Here is a 15,255-nt window from a genome sequence, read left to right as displayed (position 1 = left end):
ATTAATCACATGTCCACTGAAGTGTACATCATGTATCAGTAGCTATATTTCAACTACTGGACATGTAAATATATATTTAGAAAATATGGGCTGAAAAAAACCCACCTTGTTTTTCAGCCTGAAGATGAATAAAAACACTTAGTAAAAATCCTGACTGAGGTTTTCATAACTCATGCATGACAGGGTTAAGTACATTTTGATTAATACTTTTGTACTTCAGTTTTCACTGCAGGATGTTTCCTTCCAGTTCAACAGCACACATACTGTTGATTATGTACAACAGTGGTGGAGGAAGTCCAAAGCCCTGCTGTCAAACCCCATAATTCCTTATTCAATTATTCCAAAGGGACATCTCATAACTGAACACAGCAAAGAGGAGTCACCTGACAGAGAGCCTCCCACACCTTCCAGAGTCCATCATAGTCCAGCAAGTCCAGGCACACTATCAGAGTGAGGTGTTTCTCTCTCTGGGGGATTTAAATCAAATGTTGTGCTGTGTCTCCCTCTGCTGGGTGTTTGTCCCTCTACCCCAGGGGTAAACACACACACACACACACACACACACATACGCACACACACGCTCACACACACACACACACACACACACACACACCTCTGAGTTTATTTGACACTGTGTACAACATGAAGCTGAGAATATTTGTGTGCTTTTAGTGAATTAGGACTCTGACTTTTACTTGTAATGGAATATTTTCCATGAGCAGTATACAGTAGAGCAGAGTAGAGCACAGCACTCACCATCTGTCAGTGACCTGCAGGAGCAGGTTTATTTTGTTGATCAGCTGACCTGCAGCTTCGTCACATGACATCCGTTTCCCCTGTTTCTGTCGGACTCAGCTGAACTCGCTCCCAGGGCAGGTACCAACTGTAGACCAGCACATTAACGCTGTAGAAGACTACTTTGTACAAACTCACCCGCTAATGCCAAAATAGCTGCAGGGGAATACGGAATGTACTGTTGCCGAACTCGGTTAAAAAAGACGGCGGTTTACTGTAGCCTCCCTCGCTAGTTTTTTGTGGAAAGGCGACCTGGTGACGGTGGAACAAGTTCAATTTGACTGAAATTCTTGTTGTAATGTGAATTTAGTGTATGCCGAGTTGACAAGTGGACTCTACAAATTCTCAGACTTCTTACCGCCTTCTGTCTAAAGGTATGTAAAGTAGGTCGGAGGTAAGGACGTCTTAAATTGACTGTTTTGTGAATGGAGTTTGGTGTTGTGCTATTCACGCAGAGTAGTAGTTTATTAAAATAAGACAGCCAGGTAATAGTATACATGTGCAGAATCTAAAATGAATGAATAGTTAACATGAATAGTTATTTTGCTTATTGACCAACTGAGTTAATTCAGAAACGCCATGAGAGCATAAAGAAGCTGGGGGGTCAAAGTCAGCTGCTGCACCCACTGTGATGATAAGATATCAGATCTGATTTAATACTGAGCTGCATCTGTGCTCAGACTTTATAAGAAGTTCAGTACAACAACCGTGACTTTCACGTTTTTGTCCTGTTTCCACTTCTGTTTGCTGAAAAGGGACACACACACACACACACACACACACACACACACACACACACACACACACACACACACACACACACATAAAGCAAGTAAACTGAATATTTTGGGGTTTTGTTCTGAGAAAACAAAAGACCAGAAGACACTTGGTGGTGAAGCAAATAAGTACATTTACTCAAGCACTGTACATAAGTACTATTTCAAGGTACTTTTTACTGGAAACAAATATTTTAAAGTACCCAGCAGTTTATAACATTTTTAGAATGAGATCCACCTAATAAATACAATGGAATGATATCAGATATTTGGTTCTGTATAGTTTTACCTCCATTTTTTATACTTTAAGTGAACACTTCTCCTTCAGTAGTTTTACTTTAACTTGTAATTTCTAAACTGTGGTATCTCTACTTTTACTTCACTGTCACCGGAGAAGTTTTCACAGTTGTGAAGCTGGAACTGAAAGATGTTTGTGTGTTCTTCCCAAAATAAATCCCTTAAACAGTTCATGATAATTAAAGAAATAGCTGGTTGATTAATCGATGAATTGATTAATCTACAAATATCCCACACTGGGGGAAATGTTGTTACAGCAGAAACAACAGAAAAAGAATTAGTGCAAAAACAAGGGATGCAACAAAATATAAAGATACATGCAAATATAAATATATAAATGTAAAATATATACATGTGTGTTGCACAACATGTTCAAAGGAAAACTGAAGCACTGAAGAGTTTCTTTAAAACATGGAGCGTTTCTGTCTCTCTGTACCAAATGATAATAATAATAATCTTTATTCATACAGAACCTTTGCTGAAGCCGGCTGACAAAGTGAAACAGGAATCATGAAAGTGTTAATCATTAAACCACGAGGACGATAAAACCATGCATAGGAAGAGCAATAACACATTGAACATGACAATAAAATGTGAAACAGTGGAGGAGACGGAGAGAAGAGACTTAAATGAATGAATGTCTGACTCCACCTGAAGGTAAACCACCTCTGTCTTCAGTCGGAGGTCAGGGGCCACCTGGAGAGCCGTGACGGTACATGGGGAGTTAACACAAGCTGAGAGGGAAAGATGCCGTCCAACAAATCAGTGTCTGACGCTCCCATCACACAGTTCATCAACTGCAGGATCCTCAGAGACCACCAGCTGCAGAGGTACCACACACACACACACACACACACACACACACACACACACACACACACACACACACACACACACACACACACACACACACCTGATACAGCTGTAAGTACAGAGAGTTACTCTGTGTGTGTGTGTGTGTGTGTGTGTGTGTGTGTGTGTGTGTGTGTGTGTGTGTGTGTGTGTGTGTGTGTGTGTGTGCAGAGAGGACCTGTGGGTGCGTGACGGGAGGATTTTAGATCCAGAAAAGCTGTTCTTCGATGAGCAGGGTTATGCAGACAAGCGTGTGGACTGTGAAGGCAGCATCATCGCACCGGGCTTTATCGATGTTCAGATCAATGGTACCAGCACACACACACACACACACACACACACACACACACACACACACACACACACACACACACACACACACACACACACACACACACACACACACACACACACACACACAGTGGAAACCTGGTTCCTCCACATGTGCTGCTGCTGAGTGTTTGTGATGAACTGAAGGATGAAGAGTTCCTTTATGGGCTAAATATTCAGACCCTCTTGGATCAGCTGGTAAATTCATCGTGACCGAGCTGAAAACAGGCTGTTTTCTTCTCACAGGACGGCGACACTACAAACATGACAATCTTGTATCCCATGATGCATTGCTGTAGATTAAACCACCCTACAGGATATAAAGGTATATAAAGTAAAATGTAACGTCCACATTAAAGCAGCAGGATGATCAATCCAGAAACAGCAGACAGAAGAGGAAACACTTCTAGTGCTTCTACTTTGATCGTTTAAGTACCTGTTGAAGAGCTCATAATACTCACATGCTTGTTCTTAGGTCATTTTCACTGGACTGTCTCTGAAGTAAAGGATGTGAATACTTCCTCCACCTCTGCATTTTAAAGTCCAAATGATTCATTAGTCATCATGAAAATAACGGGCAGGTTAATCCATAATAACAGTAATCACTGGCTGCAGTCTTAAACATATTTAAGAGGGGGGAGTCTGGAGTTTTAAAATGAGCAGAACTGTGACACTCTTCCTGCTGTAAACACAGAAGTGTGAGGTTGGACCTAAATGAGGGCGTTTCCACAGCTGAACTGAAGGGTCTTTATCACACACGCTGTCAGCAGAAACACCCTACAGAGCAGAGCGTGTCCTCACCCGTGTGCGCTCTCCCTCCAGGAGGATACGGCATCGACTTCTCTCTGGCCTCTGAGGACGTCAGCGGAGGAGTTTCTTTTGTGGCCAAGAAGATCCTGGAGCACGGGGTGACGTCCTTCTGTCCCACGCTGGTCACCTCTCCCCCCGCGGTCTACCACAAGGTGATGTGAGGGCCTCAGCTGTCTGATCGGGCTGCCGAGGTCGGATGTTTTCAGGTTTATCTCTGTCAGTCCACGTTCTGGTCTAGAGACAGGATAGCAAACTGAGGGTCTGTGTAGGGAAAGATCAGAATATACACACTGTGACAGACAGTCAGTTACAGAAGAGCCCAGTGTCTTTTACTGACTGCGACTCTGAGAGGAATAGATTGACTTTGTTGATATGTCTAACTTCAGTATTTGTAAGGTTAAAGCTGCTACACATAAAATCTGTCCTTCTTTTTCCGTTACAAGATCCCAGCATAATGAATATGTGTGTTCCAGGTTCTGCCTCAGGTCAAAGTTCACAATGGAGGAGCGCACGGAGCTGGAGTTCTTGGTAAGATGTTACTTTTGCAGTAGAGGTACATTTTAGCAACGTGCTGCTTCGCCTAAGCCCCTTAAAGGATGCGTCCAGTATTTTTAAACCCCTCTGTGTCCTCATCCTGGTGTCTGAATGACTGGTAGGTAGTAAAAGTGTTGGATCACCTTTGGGACAACTGCAACAAATCTACTGGACCAATTCCAACACTTTTTATACCTGTTCATCATTTAAATGATTTTCTACTATTTGCTGCTAGTGCAACAACAACATGAAGTGTGATCGACTCCCTGCAGGGTTTCACCTGGAGGGCCCGTTCATCAGCGCGGAGAAGAAAGGAGCCCACCCGGAGCAGTTCCTCCGTCCCTTCCAGTCGGGAGCGATCGAGGACCTGATGGAAGCCTACGGCAGCCTGGACAATGTCGCCATGGTGACGCTGGCTCCCGAGCTGGCCGGCAGCCAATCAGTGGTGAGGGAGCTCTGCCAGAGGGGCATCACTGTGTCCTTAGGTGAGCATCATTTACTCCCTCACATCCAGTGTGGCACAAGTGACTGATGAGCCTCTCTTAAAAGCCACCAGACTCCATTGAGAAAAGCAGTAATTTTACCGAGCAGAACGTGAGATTTAATATGAGTTTGTTGTTTGAAAAGGGTTCCTGTGTTCTGCCAGGTAGAATCACTGTTTGTGTCAGTGGAGTCTGGTGTGTTTGAAGAGAGCGATGAAGTGGCTGTTTGTTGTTAAACAAAAAGAAAGAAAGGTGACTCTGTGCAGGGTTTAAGGTTAACGGCAGACACAATGCAGGCCTGCTACACCTCTGACTCTGTTAATGGGACATATCTCTGCTGCCCTATGTAGGTCACTCTGTGGCCAACCTGTCCCAAGCTGAGGAGGCCGTTCAGCACGGAGCCTCCTTCATCACTCACCTCTTCAACGCCATGCTGCCTGTGAGACCTGCCTGATCCTCCTGCACACCCTCTGTCTCATAATTGTGTCGTGCACATGATCCATTCTGCAGTGTGCTTTTTATTGCACAATCTTAACGTTTCTTTAGTCGAAAAGAAAAAACACGTTATATGTAAGTGTCGGAAACACTGTGAGATATGAGGAACTTATGATCCCTAACCTCGTCTCGTCTCATTCATCTTTTCACTTAACTGTTTCTTCTTAGATTGAACCAGCTGCTCTTTGCCTCATCTGCAGCTTCCTGTTTATTCTGCCTGTAGCTTTCAGTGAGGTCTTGCTCATCACGTCTTCTTCTGCCCCTCAGTTCCACCACCGGGACCCCGGCATAGTGGGTCTGCTGACCAGCGACCAGGTTCCTGCAGGCAGGACCGTCTACTACGGCATGATAGCCGACGGGATCCACACCAACCCTGCAGCCCTGCGGATCGCTCACAGAGCTCATCCTTCGGGTGGGTGAAGTCACATTCAAGCACTTTTCAAGCTTTTCCAGCACCTGTCCAGCTGTGGTAACTTAAACATACTCAAATCCGCCAGGCTCTCTTTCTCCTCTTTTATTTCTTTATCTAAAAAGCTAACTTTTCAGTCAGATAGCCATTTATTATATTAATGCCATTACATTTTCAAGCACTTTATTCAAAATCCAAGCACTTTCCAGACCTTGAAAACACCACATTACAATCCCATTCCAGCACCCGTCTGAACCCTGACTGAAGGTGTATTTTCTCTCATTTGTTCTGTTAATTTTCAGTTTATTAGTTTCTGATTTTTAGTGATTGGTGTAAATATTTACATGTGTTTTTCCTTGTAGCTCCCAAACTCTCCCTGTTTTTGTTACCAGACTGTGGTGGATTAATTATCCCCTGCAGACACATCGTTAGCTGAAGAGATTGCATTCTTTGTCCTGCTGTGAGTACAGTTGGTGTTCCCAGCTGAAGACGAGCACTTTTTACAGACCAGTACACCCAGGAAGCCATTATCAGAGTGTAACAGCTGGTGCTTTTTTTTTGTTCAGGCTTTTGTGTTTTCTCAGGGAGGCCATGAAAGTAGAACAGGATGTCTATCACCATCTCTCTCACTCCTCAAACCCTCTGTAGTTTACACAATGAAGCTGAATATAACACACTGTCCATAGACACATTTTCTCTTTACTCTAAGCATAATGTGGGAAATGATAAAAATGATTATGTTAAAGGGACAGACGTTATTTCAGATGTGTTTATATGAGCTCCTTCTCCACAGTCAGTGTGTTACCTACAGTAGATGGAGGTCATCTCCTAAATAAAGGCCATCCAAAACAAATCAACATCTGTTTAAGAGTGTGCTATATTCAGAATATTTTTACTGCTTTACATTCCTGTCAGAAAGCCTTCTTCTCTGTTTCTCTTTGCTCTCTTCAAAGCCACCAGACTCCTTTGACAAAAATAGTCACTTCATCTTGCAGAACACAGGAGATGCTGGTCTACCTGCTGCCTCGATCGATGAGTTTGTTTGTGTTATAGTGTGAATTTGGTGTTATAAATGGTTAGTTCTGATCCAAACGAAAATGTTACTATATTGATTGAGGCAGCGGTAGCACAGCAACCTCCAGTGTCCTATGAGGTAGAATTAGTATTTTTGTCAATGGAGTCTGGTGGCTTTGAGGGGAGTGAAGAAAAAGAGAGAACAGCTTCAGTTCCCCATCTCCCCATTCCAAACCAACCAATCAGTGGACTGATGGAGGAAATAAGCAGCAGATGAATCCAGAATGAAAAGAATCATCAGCTGCTGTCTGATACTAAATAGTTCAAAATGAGCTCCAAGCAGCTCCAACAGTGAAATCCTGCTTTTCCATCAGTGATGAGGATCAATAATCTACTGATAGAATCTAGGACAGACACTTTACTGCTCCCAGGACTTTTACTCTTTAAACACTTTTTCCTCATTAGACTCTCAGACTTTTACTGGAGGAACCTTTCCAGAGCAGGACTAACAGTATTTTTACTGTGTGGTATCAGTGTGTTTACTGTCGTCTGCTCATCCTGTTTGTTTGTCCTCTCAGGTTTGGTGCTGGTGACGGATGCCATCACAGCGATGGGTCTCCCTCCTGGTCGTCACACACTGGGCCAGCAGGTCATCGAGATCCGGGGTCTGCACGCTTACGTGGCAGGTCTCAGCGTTCATTTACTGTTAGCAATGACACCAATTACGACTTGTGTTAGGGAGCTATGGCCTCCTTAAGGGCATTATCTGAAGTGTGTTTATATGAGCTCCTTCTCCACAGTCAGTGTGCTACCTTCAGTAGATGGAGGTCGACGCTCGACCAGTTTGCTGCCCTTTCGAAAGGGAACTGAAGCTGCTCTATTGCTTTCGTCAAAGCTGCCAGACTCCATTCACAAAAACAGCAATTTTACCTCACAGAACACAGGACTTGTTCGTGTACCACTGCCTCAATTATTGTTTGTATACACATTTATTTAGGTCTGAACTAACCATTTAAAACACCAGAGTCAACCAATAACACAAGCAAACTAACTGATCGAGGCAGAAGTAGGCACGAAACTCCTGTGATCTGGGAGGTAAAATTACTGTTTTTGTCAATAGAGTCTGGTGGCTTTGAAGAGAACGATATAACAGCTTCTATTCCCCGTGAGAAAGAGCTGTCTGATGGCAAGCCTTAACCTTAACCTTGAATCCAAACTATCACTTTAATCTGATCTTAAATTGAGAAGACAGTGAATTTTAACTGACATATTTGTGTTTTAAACATAACTGTAATGTATCTCTTGTCTGTCTTTTAGGCACAAAGACCCTCAGCGGCAGCATAGCCACGATGGACATGTGTATACGGCATTTTAAACAGGCTTCAGGTTAGTTTGTGTGATTCGGTTTCTTGTGTTTGTATAAAAACTTCTGTCTTCTAGCAGCCAGAGACCAGAGTAACAGGAACCAAAAGTAATACTGCAGGTTGAAAATGTCAGAAGGAACTTTTGATTTTTACTAGTTATTACTCCTTCATGTTAAGTTCTGTAACATCACAAAGCTTCTCAAAGACGCTGTCAATCATTATCTTCTGGGAGCGTATCACTCTTTTTCTAGGGTCATACCCTAAAAAACAGAACTAAGGATAATTAACAGACTTTAGTGAGAAATCCTGCAAAATGACAGGATCTCACTTCCAGGTATTCACCCCTAGCTTCAACAATAACTCCATTGTTTTTTCTATTTTCTCCTTTTTTAATATGAACAGGCTGCAGCGTAGAGGAAGCTCTGGAAGCGGCCTCGCTCCATCCCGCTCAGCTGCTCGGCATCAGCCACAAAAAGGGAAAGCTGGACTACGGCTCAGACGCAGGTCAGGAGCATCGTCATGTCTGCTGTGTGTGTGTGTGTGTGTGTGTGTGTGTGTGTGTGTGTGTGTGTGTGTTTCACTCCACTCAACTCACACGACTCTTTTGCAGACCTCGTTTTGCTCGATGATGCCCTCAACATCAGAGCCACGTATATTTCTGGAGAGGAGGTTTGGAGGAAAGGACCGTAGAGGAAGAAGCAGATGGAAACTGGCCCGACAGCTGGGACCCTCGGTGCCTTCAGGGGACACTGTTTACCACAGCACCACAAGCCTGCTGAATGTTTTGATTCTTCAGAGGACGTTAGCTTTAGCTGCTCTATGTCCCCTTTCTCCAAAGAAAACATGACAGTTAAAGAAGAACTCCAGTATTTTTAACCCTGGGTCCTCTTTCTACATATCCTGGTGTCTGAGTGACTGGTAGGTAGTAAAAGTGTTGGAACTGGTCCAGTAGATCACCTCAGCCAGCAGCCACCAAACGGGCTGCAACACAAACAGCCGTTAGATCGCTCTCTTCAAACACACCAGACTCCATTAAAAAAAAGAGTGATTTTACATGGGAGTTGCCGTTCTTCTGCTTGTCTCGATTATTTAGATTGTTTGTGTTATTGCATGACTTTGGTGTTTTAATGGGTTAGTTTTGATCCAACACAATATTTGTGTAACACACAATAACACAAACAAACCAATTGATGGAGGCAGCAGCAGAGCAGCAGCTCCTGTGTCCTGTTCTCTAAAATCCCTGTTTTAGTGAATGTAGTCTGGTGTGTGTGCTGTTTGTGGTTAAACCAAAAGGATCTTCCAGGTCTCTCTCTGTAGGGATCCTTTCCATGATGCTGTCACACACTTAGAATAACACTCTGAGCCTGTCAGTGGATCAAACAAGCTCTTTTAGTGGACCTACTGTGATCAGGTGCAGCTGTCCCAAAGGATCACGTTGCAGCCATTGCAAAGAGTTCTCCTTTTAGATTTGTCAGTTTGTCAGTGCATCAGTTGGTCCGGCACTTTGGTTTGGGGTGAATAAACAAATCTATTGGATTACTGTTGGTTGTTTAGTACAGATGTAAACGGTCTTCAGGGGACAGCTAATGACAGATACAGGTTTAAAATGTAAAGTATCTCTCTGGACTGGACTTTAATTACAGGAGGACCAGTAAGTTCACTGCAAGACAGTAAGTAATTATAACTGAGCAGGAGGCTGAAAAATCACAGACATTTGTGCTCCTAAACTAAAGTCCTGTCCAAATGGAGCCTAAAATGTCCTAAAAAGGCCACTGTACAGAGGATAAACCTCTTAAGATGTACCGCCCCCTTAACAGCCTCACAGGACCGCTGGTCTGGATACAGATTTGATGTCATGTTGAAAAGTACTTTGATTTTCTTTAAATTGCAGTTTTTGAATTGAAGCGTCTCAAAAGGAGCAGGCCAGTCCTGAATCATTACAGCTGGATAAATCAACTTTAACTGAATGTTACTGTGACACGATTGTTCTCTTCTAAGCAATAACATTTACCTTTGTGATATCACCTGTGGTTTGGTGGGTTTCTGTTGTTCGGTCATATTATCACATGATCTTACAGTTCATATATAATCACACATACAAAAGGAAAAGATAACTCTGACGTCTGAAATGCAACAACTAGACAGTTTTTTTGATCTCAAATCTTCCTCTAGCTCTGTTCAGTGTTTGACTGAATGTACTTAGTCACCTTTTTCTGGGGCAGGATAGTTTTCCTGTGTCACCTTCTGTGAGCGGCCCCAAACTGAGCCAAACAGACCCTTTGGCGGTGGTGGAAGAAGAGTTAAACATACTCTGTTACAAGTAAAAATCTACTTACAGTATGAGCATCAAATCATACTTTACTTTAAAGCTTTTGAATGTCTCCCTTTGGATCAATCTAATATGATCTTAATACTCTGTAATAATCAGCAGAGGAAGACGGACCCATGTAGTTAAAGTTATTAAAGTAATAATAATAATAATAAGTAACTTAAAGTATTACAGTAGTTGTTGGGCGGTGAGTTCCATTATTGTACCCAGTAAATCCTATTATATTAAAATATAATATTATTACTGATGCTGAACACATAAGCATCATTTCACTTTAGATTCTGCTGGATAGTTTAATCTGTGGCACATCGTCATGTTTTATAAATTCATCGTGTGTTTTTGGTCGTAAACTCTTCATGTGTAAAGTAACTAAAGCTGTCGGACAAATGTCACAGAGTGGAAAGTACAATATTTCCCTAGTAGTATAAAATAAAGGTAAAAGTACCTCAGAATTAAACCTAAGTGGTAGAAAGTACATTTACTGAGTGAGTAAATATACTTTCTACCACTGGTAATAATACATCACAATATAGTAGTAGATTATATTCAGTGTTATTAATCTGAATCACAGAGTAAAAAGTACAACAGTAGTTCTACTACTGAAGAACAGGAACTAGTAACAAATCCTTTATTGTGGCCGTTTCATTTACATACAGGTACAAACAGACACATCAACAGTAGAAGGTAAAGAAAACACACACAGATCCTCACCTGTCCTCACCTGTCCTCCTCACCTGTCCTCACCTGTCCACCTCACCTGTCCTCCTCACCTGTCCTCACCTGTCCACCTCACCTGTCCTCACCTGTCCTCACCTGTCCACCTCACCTGTCCTCCTCACCTGTCCTCACCTGTCCACCTCACCTGTCCTCCTCACCTGTCCTCATCTGTCCACCTCACCTGTCCTCCTCACCTGTCCTCATCTGTCCACCTCACCTGTCCTCCTCACCTGTCCACCTCACCTGTCCTCACCTGTCCTCACCTGTCCTCATCTGTCCTCACCTGTCCTCATCTGTCCTCCTCACCTGTCCTCATCTGTCCTCCTCACCTGTCCTCACCTGTCCTCACCTGTTCTCCTCACCTGTCCTCACCTGTCCTCATCTGTCCTCCTCACCTGTCCTCACCTGTCCTCACCTGTTCTCCTCACCTGTCCTCACCTGTCCTCATCTGTCCTCCTCACCTGTCCTCACCTGTCCTCATCTGTCCTCCTCACCTGTCCACCTCACCTGTCCTCATCTGTCCTCCTCACCTGTCCTCCTCACCTGTCCTCACCTGTCCACCTCACCTGTCCTCATCTGTCCTCCTCACCTGTCCACCTCACCTGTCCTCACCTGTCCACCTCACCTGTCCTCACCTGTTCTCCTCACCTGTTCTCACCTGTCCATCTGTCCTCAACACGTGACTTTTATCGTTACGTGGGAGCCGTGGCTCGCGCTCCTTCTCCATCACCTGCTTTAACAGTTTCAGAGAATGGCGGCCAAAAATAGAACAGAAATCACTTTTGTTCTGTCTTACAGTTCGATAAAGGTAGATTAGAATATCATTCCAGACTCCAATAACAAAATGACAACTTTTAACAGGGGCACAAACTTGTTCTCCAACAAAAACCAGCCGACATTGATGGTAAACTGAGAGATTCATATCTAGTAAATTATGCCGAATTAACTCCGAATATCCAGTGGTTTTTCTGAGAAACGATTCTCAGTTTATAAGTTAATTGTTTTGTTAATAAGACAGAAAAGTCTTTGAGATGTACAACATTTGAACCGTGTTAAACGCCGAGCTACAACCATGTAACGCTTTGGTTAAAACCTAGAAATAAAGTGCTGTTTGTAAAGTTATTTATATGCCGAATTAAGCAGGAAGCGGCCATGATTTGTCAGAAAAACTTAAATTTATGTTTTACAGCTTGTCCACAAGCCAGGTAACAGAAGTGTTACTTTTACAGTGGAGTTTGGTGGGGATGATGGATGCGGACGGACAGGGGTTCAGTTTCCATCATCCAGGACCGTGATGGGGGGCAGAAGATGCCCATCTTAACCGGATAAGATGCCCCTCCGCCCCTGCGGCTGACCGACCGGCGTCCTGTCCTGCTAACGTGTCCCTGGAGGAGAGAAAACCTTTTCCACGGCGGAGGGCTGAAGGAGATTTGTGCTAAGCTAACGAGAGTTAGCCACAGCTAGCCGACAGCTGACGGAAGTTACCTTCAAAATAAAAGAGCAACTGAGCAAGTGTTGGTGAGGAATAGAAATGATCACCTGTTCCCAGGTTGTAGTCTCTGAACACAATGTGACACCAGTTAGTGCTCATGTTGCTCATGTTGGTCTCTGTGGATCATAGTTAGTATTCAAACAATTAAGAAGTTAATTAATTCACATGAAATGCAATTTTGTCAACTGATTAACTGTCCAAGTCATTTATAATGCAGATAAGTCAAACATTCTCTGACTGCAGACTTCCAAATGTGGTGATTCGTTGAGATTGTAAAAAATAATATCTTTGGATTTTGGGCTGTTATTTGGACAAAAGCAGCAATGAGAAGATGTCACCTTAAAGGTTGTAATTATAGAGGTACAATCAACAGTCATAGTCATTGTACTGCTGTAATAGTCATTTTGTTTTTTTCTTGTACTCACTGATGTGGAATGATGACGATGATGTGAGAAAAAGAGTCGACAGACACAATCTGAAGTCTCTGACCATCTACAGCTTCCTCTGTTTTATTTAAACCCTGGTCTGTACACACAGTGGCTCTGGAAGCACAGCAGCCCACTAAGACTGAATAACAGTGGCAAGTAAAGTAATGCGCCATTTATCATTTTGAATTGTAATTTGTATTTTTTAGACATCGGAGTGTGGAAGTTGGTACATTAACTTAAGCACTTTATACTTAAGGACAAGTGTATTTACATCTACTCTACCACATGTCAGAGGGAAATGATGTCCTTTTTATTCCACTACAGCTTTAGGTACTTTTCAGATTCAGATTAGAAATATAAGATATATAATCAAACCCAGCAGTATGTAGAGTAACATCCAAAGTTTACTGTCCCTCCACCAGCTGCAGCATTAAACCCATGAGCACATCGATCATTTTATAATGATATAATCCAATAATATGATACGTCGTACCAGAAATAGCTCAAAAATGACAAAAAGAATAGAGTGATAAATACAAAGTGTTTGAGTAGTAAATGCAATAATTTATTTGGTCCTTATTATTATTATTATTGCTGTACTTCTACCATTGGTTTTACTGGAAACCATGTTGGTTAACAGCACTTTTATTTTGAATTTTATAACAGGAAGTGTTTTAATGCCCGGTGGCTTGGCGGTGCTGATGAGAGGAGAGCCGTGGTGACTGTGCACATCGGGGCTTAAATCAGAGAGGATGCATGGAGATCTGTGGAGACAGCAGGCGGGAATCTTCGTCCTCCTCGTGCTCATCGTGTCCGCTCTGCAGGCAGGTGAGTCCGGCCGGTCACAGCGCGGCTCTCCCTTCGGATGTCCTCTCGCTCTGCTGCAGTTTCCCATCCAGCCACCAGCTGTACTGCAGGTGCTCCAGGTTCCCTGAAGTCTGTGTGAACTTCAGTATCAGCAGGGGAGCATCTGCATTGAGGTACGGAGGAATTCACACCACAGATCGTTTATTCACTTTTAAATCTTGGGATCTTCATCTCGAATGTATTGATTGTTGCTTTTTTGCACTTGGAGACAAATTAAAACCGCCCAGACAAACCAGACAAAGAAGCAGACAAGTGCTGTGCGGTGTGATTTTGTATTTCCACCAGAGAACATGCTGCATGTCCTCTGGTCCGTGTGTCTGGAGCTCAGGAGGTGATCAGAGAGATTCTCAGGCCTCGTTCAAGGACACAACTGTGAGCAGGGAGGCACCAAAAACAAGCAATGAATGACATCTGTATGAGCAATGTCACCCACCACTGTGCTGCAGTTTTAAACTAATCAATAGAAAACTAGTCTTCAGTTTGAGGTCTGAAGGTTCATACCAGTTTTCATGTAATTAGAGTGAGTTTATTGTGCTGTGAGTGTGGGGCTCTAATAATGTCAGTGCAGGGCTGAAGTGAAGGTTTGGGGAGTTGAAACTATGAGCCAGATCTTCCAGGATGCTCTGACGTGGGACCGAGAGCTCCGTCTTGACCTTGGAAACAGCAGTTGGCAGAAGGGGTCCGCTGTGTTGCTGTCGATCGGATCACATGATCTCCCTCGGCAGAAGCTGTTTGTCCAGTTGTCATGGAAACGTATGTTTGATGTTTGAGTTCCCATTTATTCCCTGAGATTTGTCGTCCTTGTTGGCGTGAAGCTGCAGCGTGGAGCCTTTGTTTCCCCTTCTGGTAATGACAGTTATTACACAAACACTGGAAATACAGTAGAAATAACATCAGCGCTCCAAGACAGTAATCCAGAGTGGATGTTGAGGCTGCATGGCCCGCTCCAAGTAGTCTGTATGTACCCACCTGTCAGGTCTTTTCTATCTGGAGCTTCTTCGGCGTCTCCTCCAGGCTCCTGGCTGCTCCCTTCAAACCGCTCACTCACATACAGCACATCACTTCTGGTGCGCCACAGCGGTTATATTTCACCAGGCCACAGATTTAAAAACTCCACTCCACTATATATAATCAGCAGTGTATGAGCTCATTTGGTGACAGCTTGAATGTAACAGTCGTTCAGTTATATGCAAAAGTTTAATTTTACATATAATTCAGCTTCTAAACCACCGAGGACCAAACAGGTGGAAGATACACACCTCTG

General features: G+C 43.3%; 1 protein-coding gene across 2 annotated transcripts; it reads left to right on the top strand.

The window, feature by feature from the left end:
- Positions 1-962: 962 nt before the first annotated feature.
- amdhd2 (amidohydrolase domain containing 2) lies at positions 963-10,150 on the top strand. 2 transcript variants are annotated; one of them, XM_070847148.1, is made up of 12 exons: positions 963-1,169; positions 2,547-2,698; positions 2,892-3,028; positions 3,873-4,012; positions 4,334-4,388; positions 4,667-4,879; positions 5,227-5,315; positions 5,639-5,783; positions 7,373-7,480; positions 8,112-8,180; positions 8,561-8,662; positions 8,769-10,150. In XM_070847148.1, the coding sequence occupies exons 2-12, from the start codon at positions 2,616-2,618 to the stop codon at positions 8,846-8,848; spliced, it is 1,221 nt and encodes a 406-aa protein (XP_070703249.1). In that variant the 5' UTR covers positions 963-1,169; positions 2,547-2,615; the 3' UTR covers positions 8,849-10,150. The 2 variants fall into 2 exon arrangements, with proteins under 2 accessions (XP_070703249.1, XP_070703250.1); XM_070847149.1 differs by having other exon boundaries at positions 2,526-2,698.
- The last annotated feature ends 5,105 nt before the right edge of the window (positions 10,151-15,255 follow it).

The sequence above is a fragment of the Pempheris klunzingeri genome, chromosome 17 (genome assembly GCF_042242105.1).
Source record: "Pempheris klunzingeri isolate RE-2024b chromosome 17, fPemKlu1.hap1, whole genome shotgun sequence".
Lineage (NCBI taxonomy): Eukaryota > Metazoa > Chordata > Actinopteri > Acropomatiformes > Pempheridae > Pempheris > Pempheris klunzingeri.
Note: the sequence above shows the minus strand (reverse complement) of the source record. Positions and strands in the feature narration are given on the sequence as shown.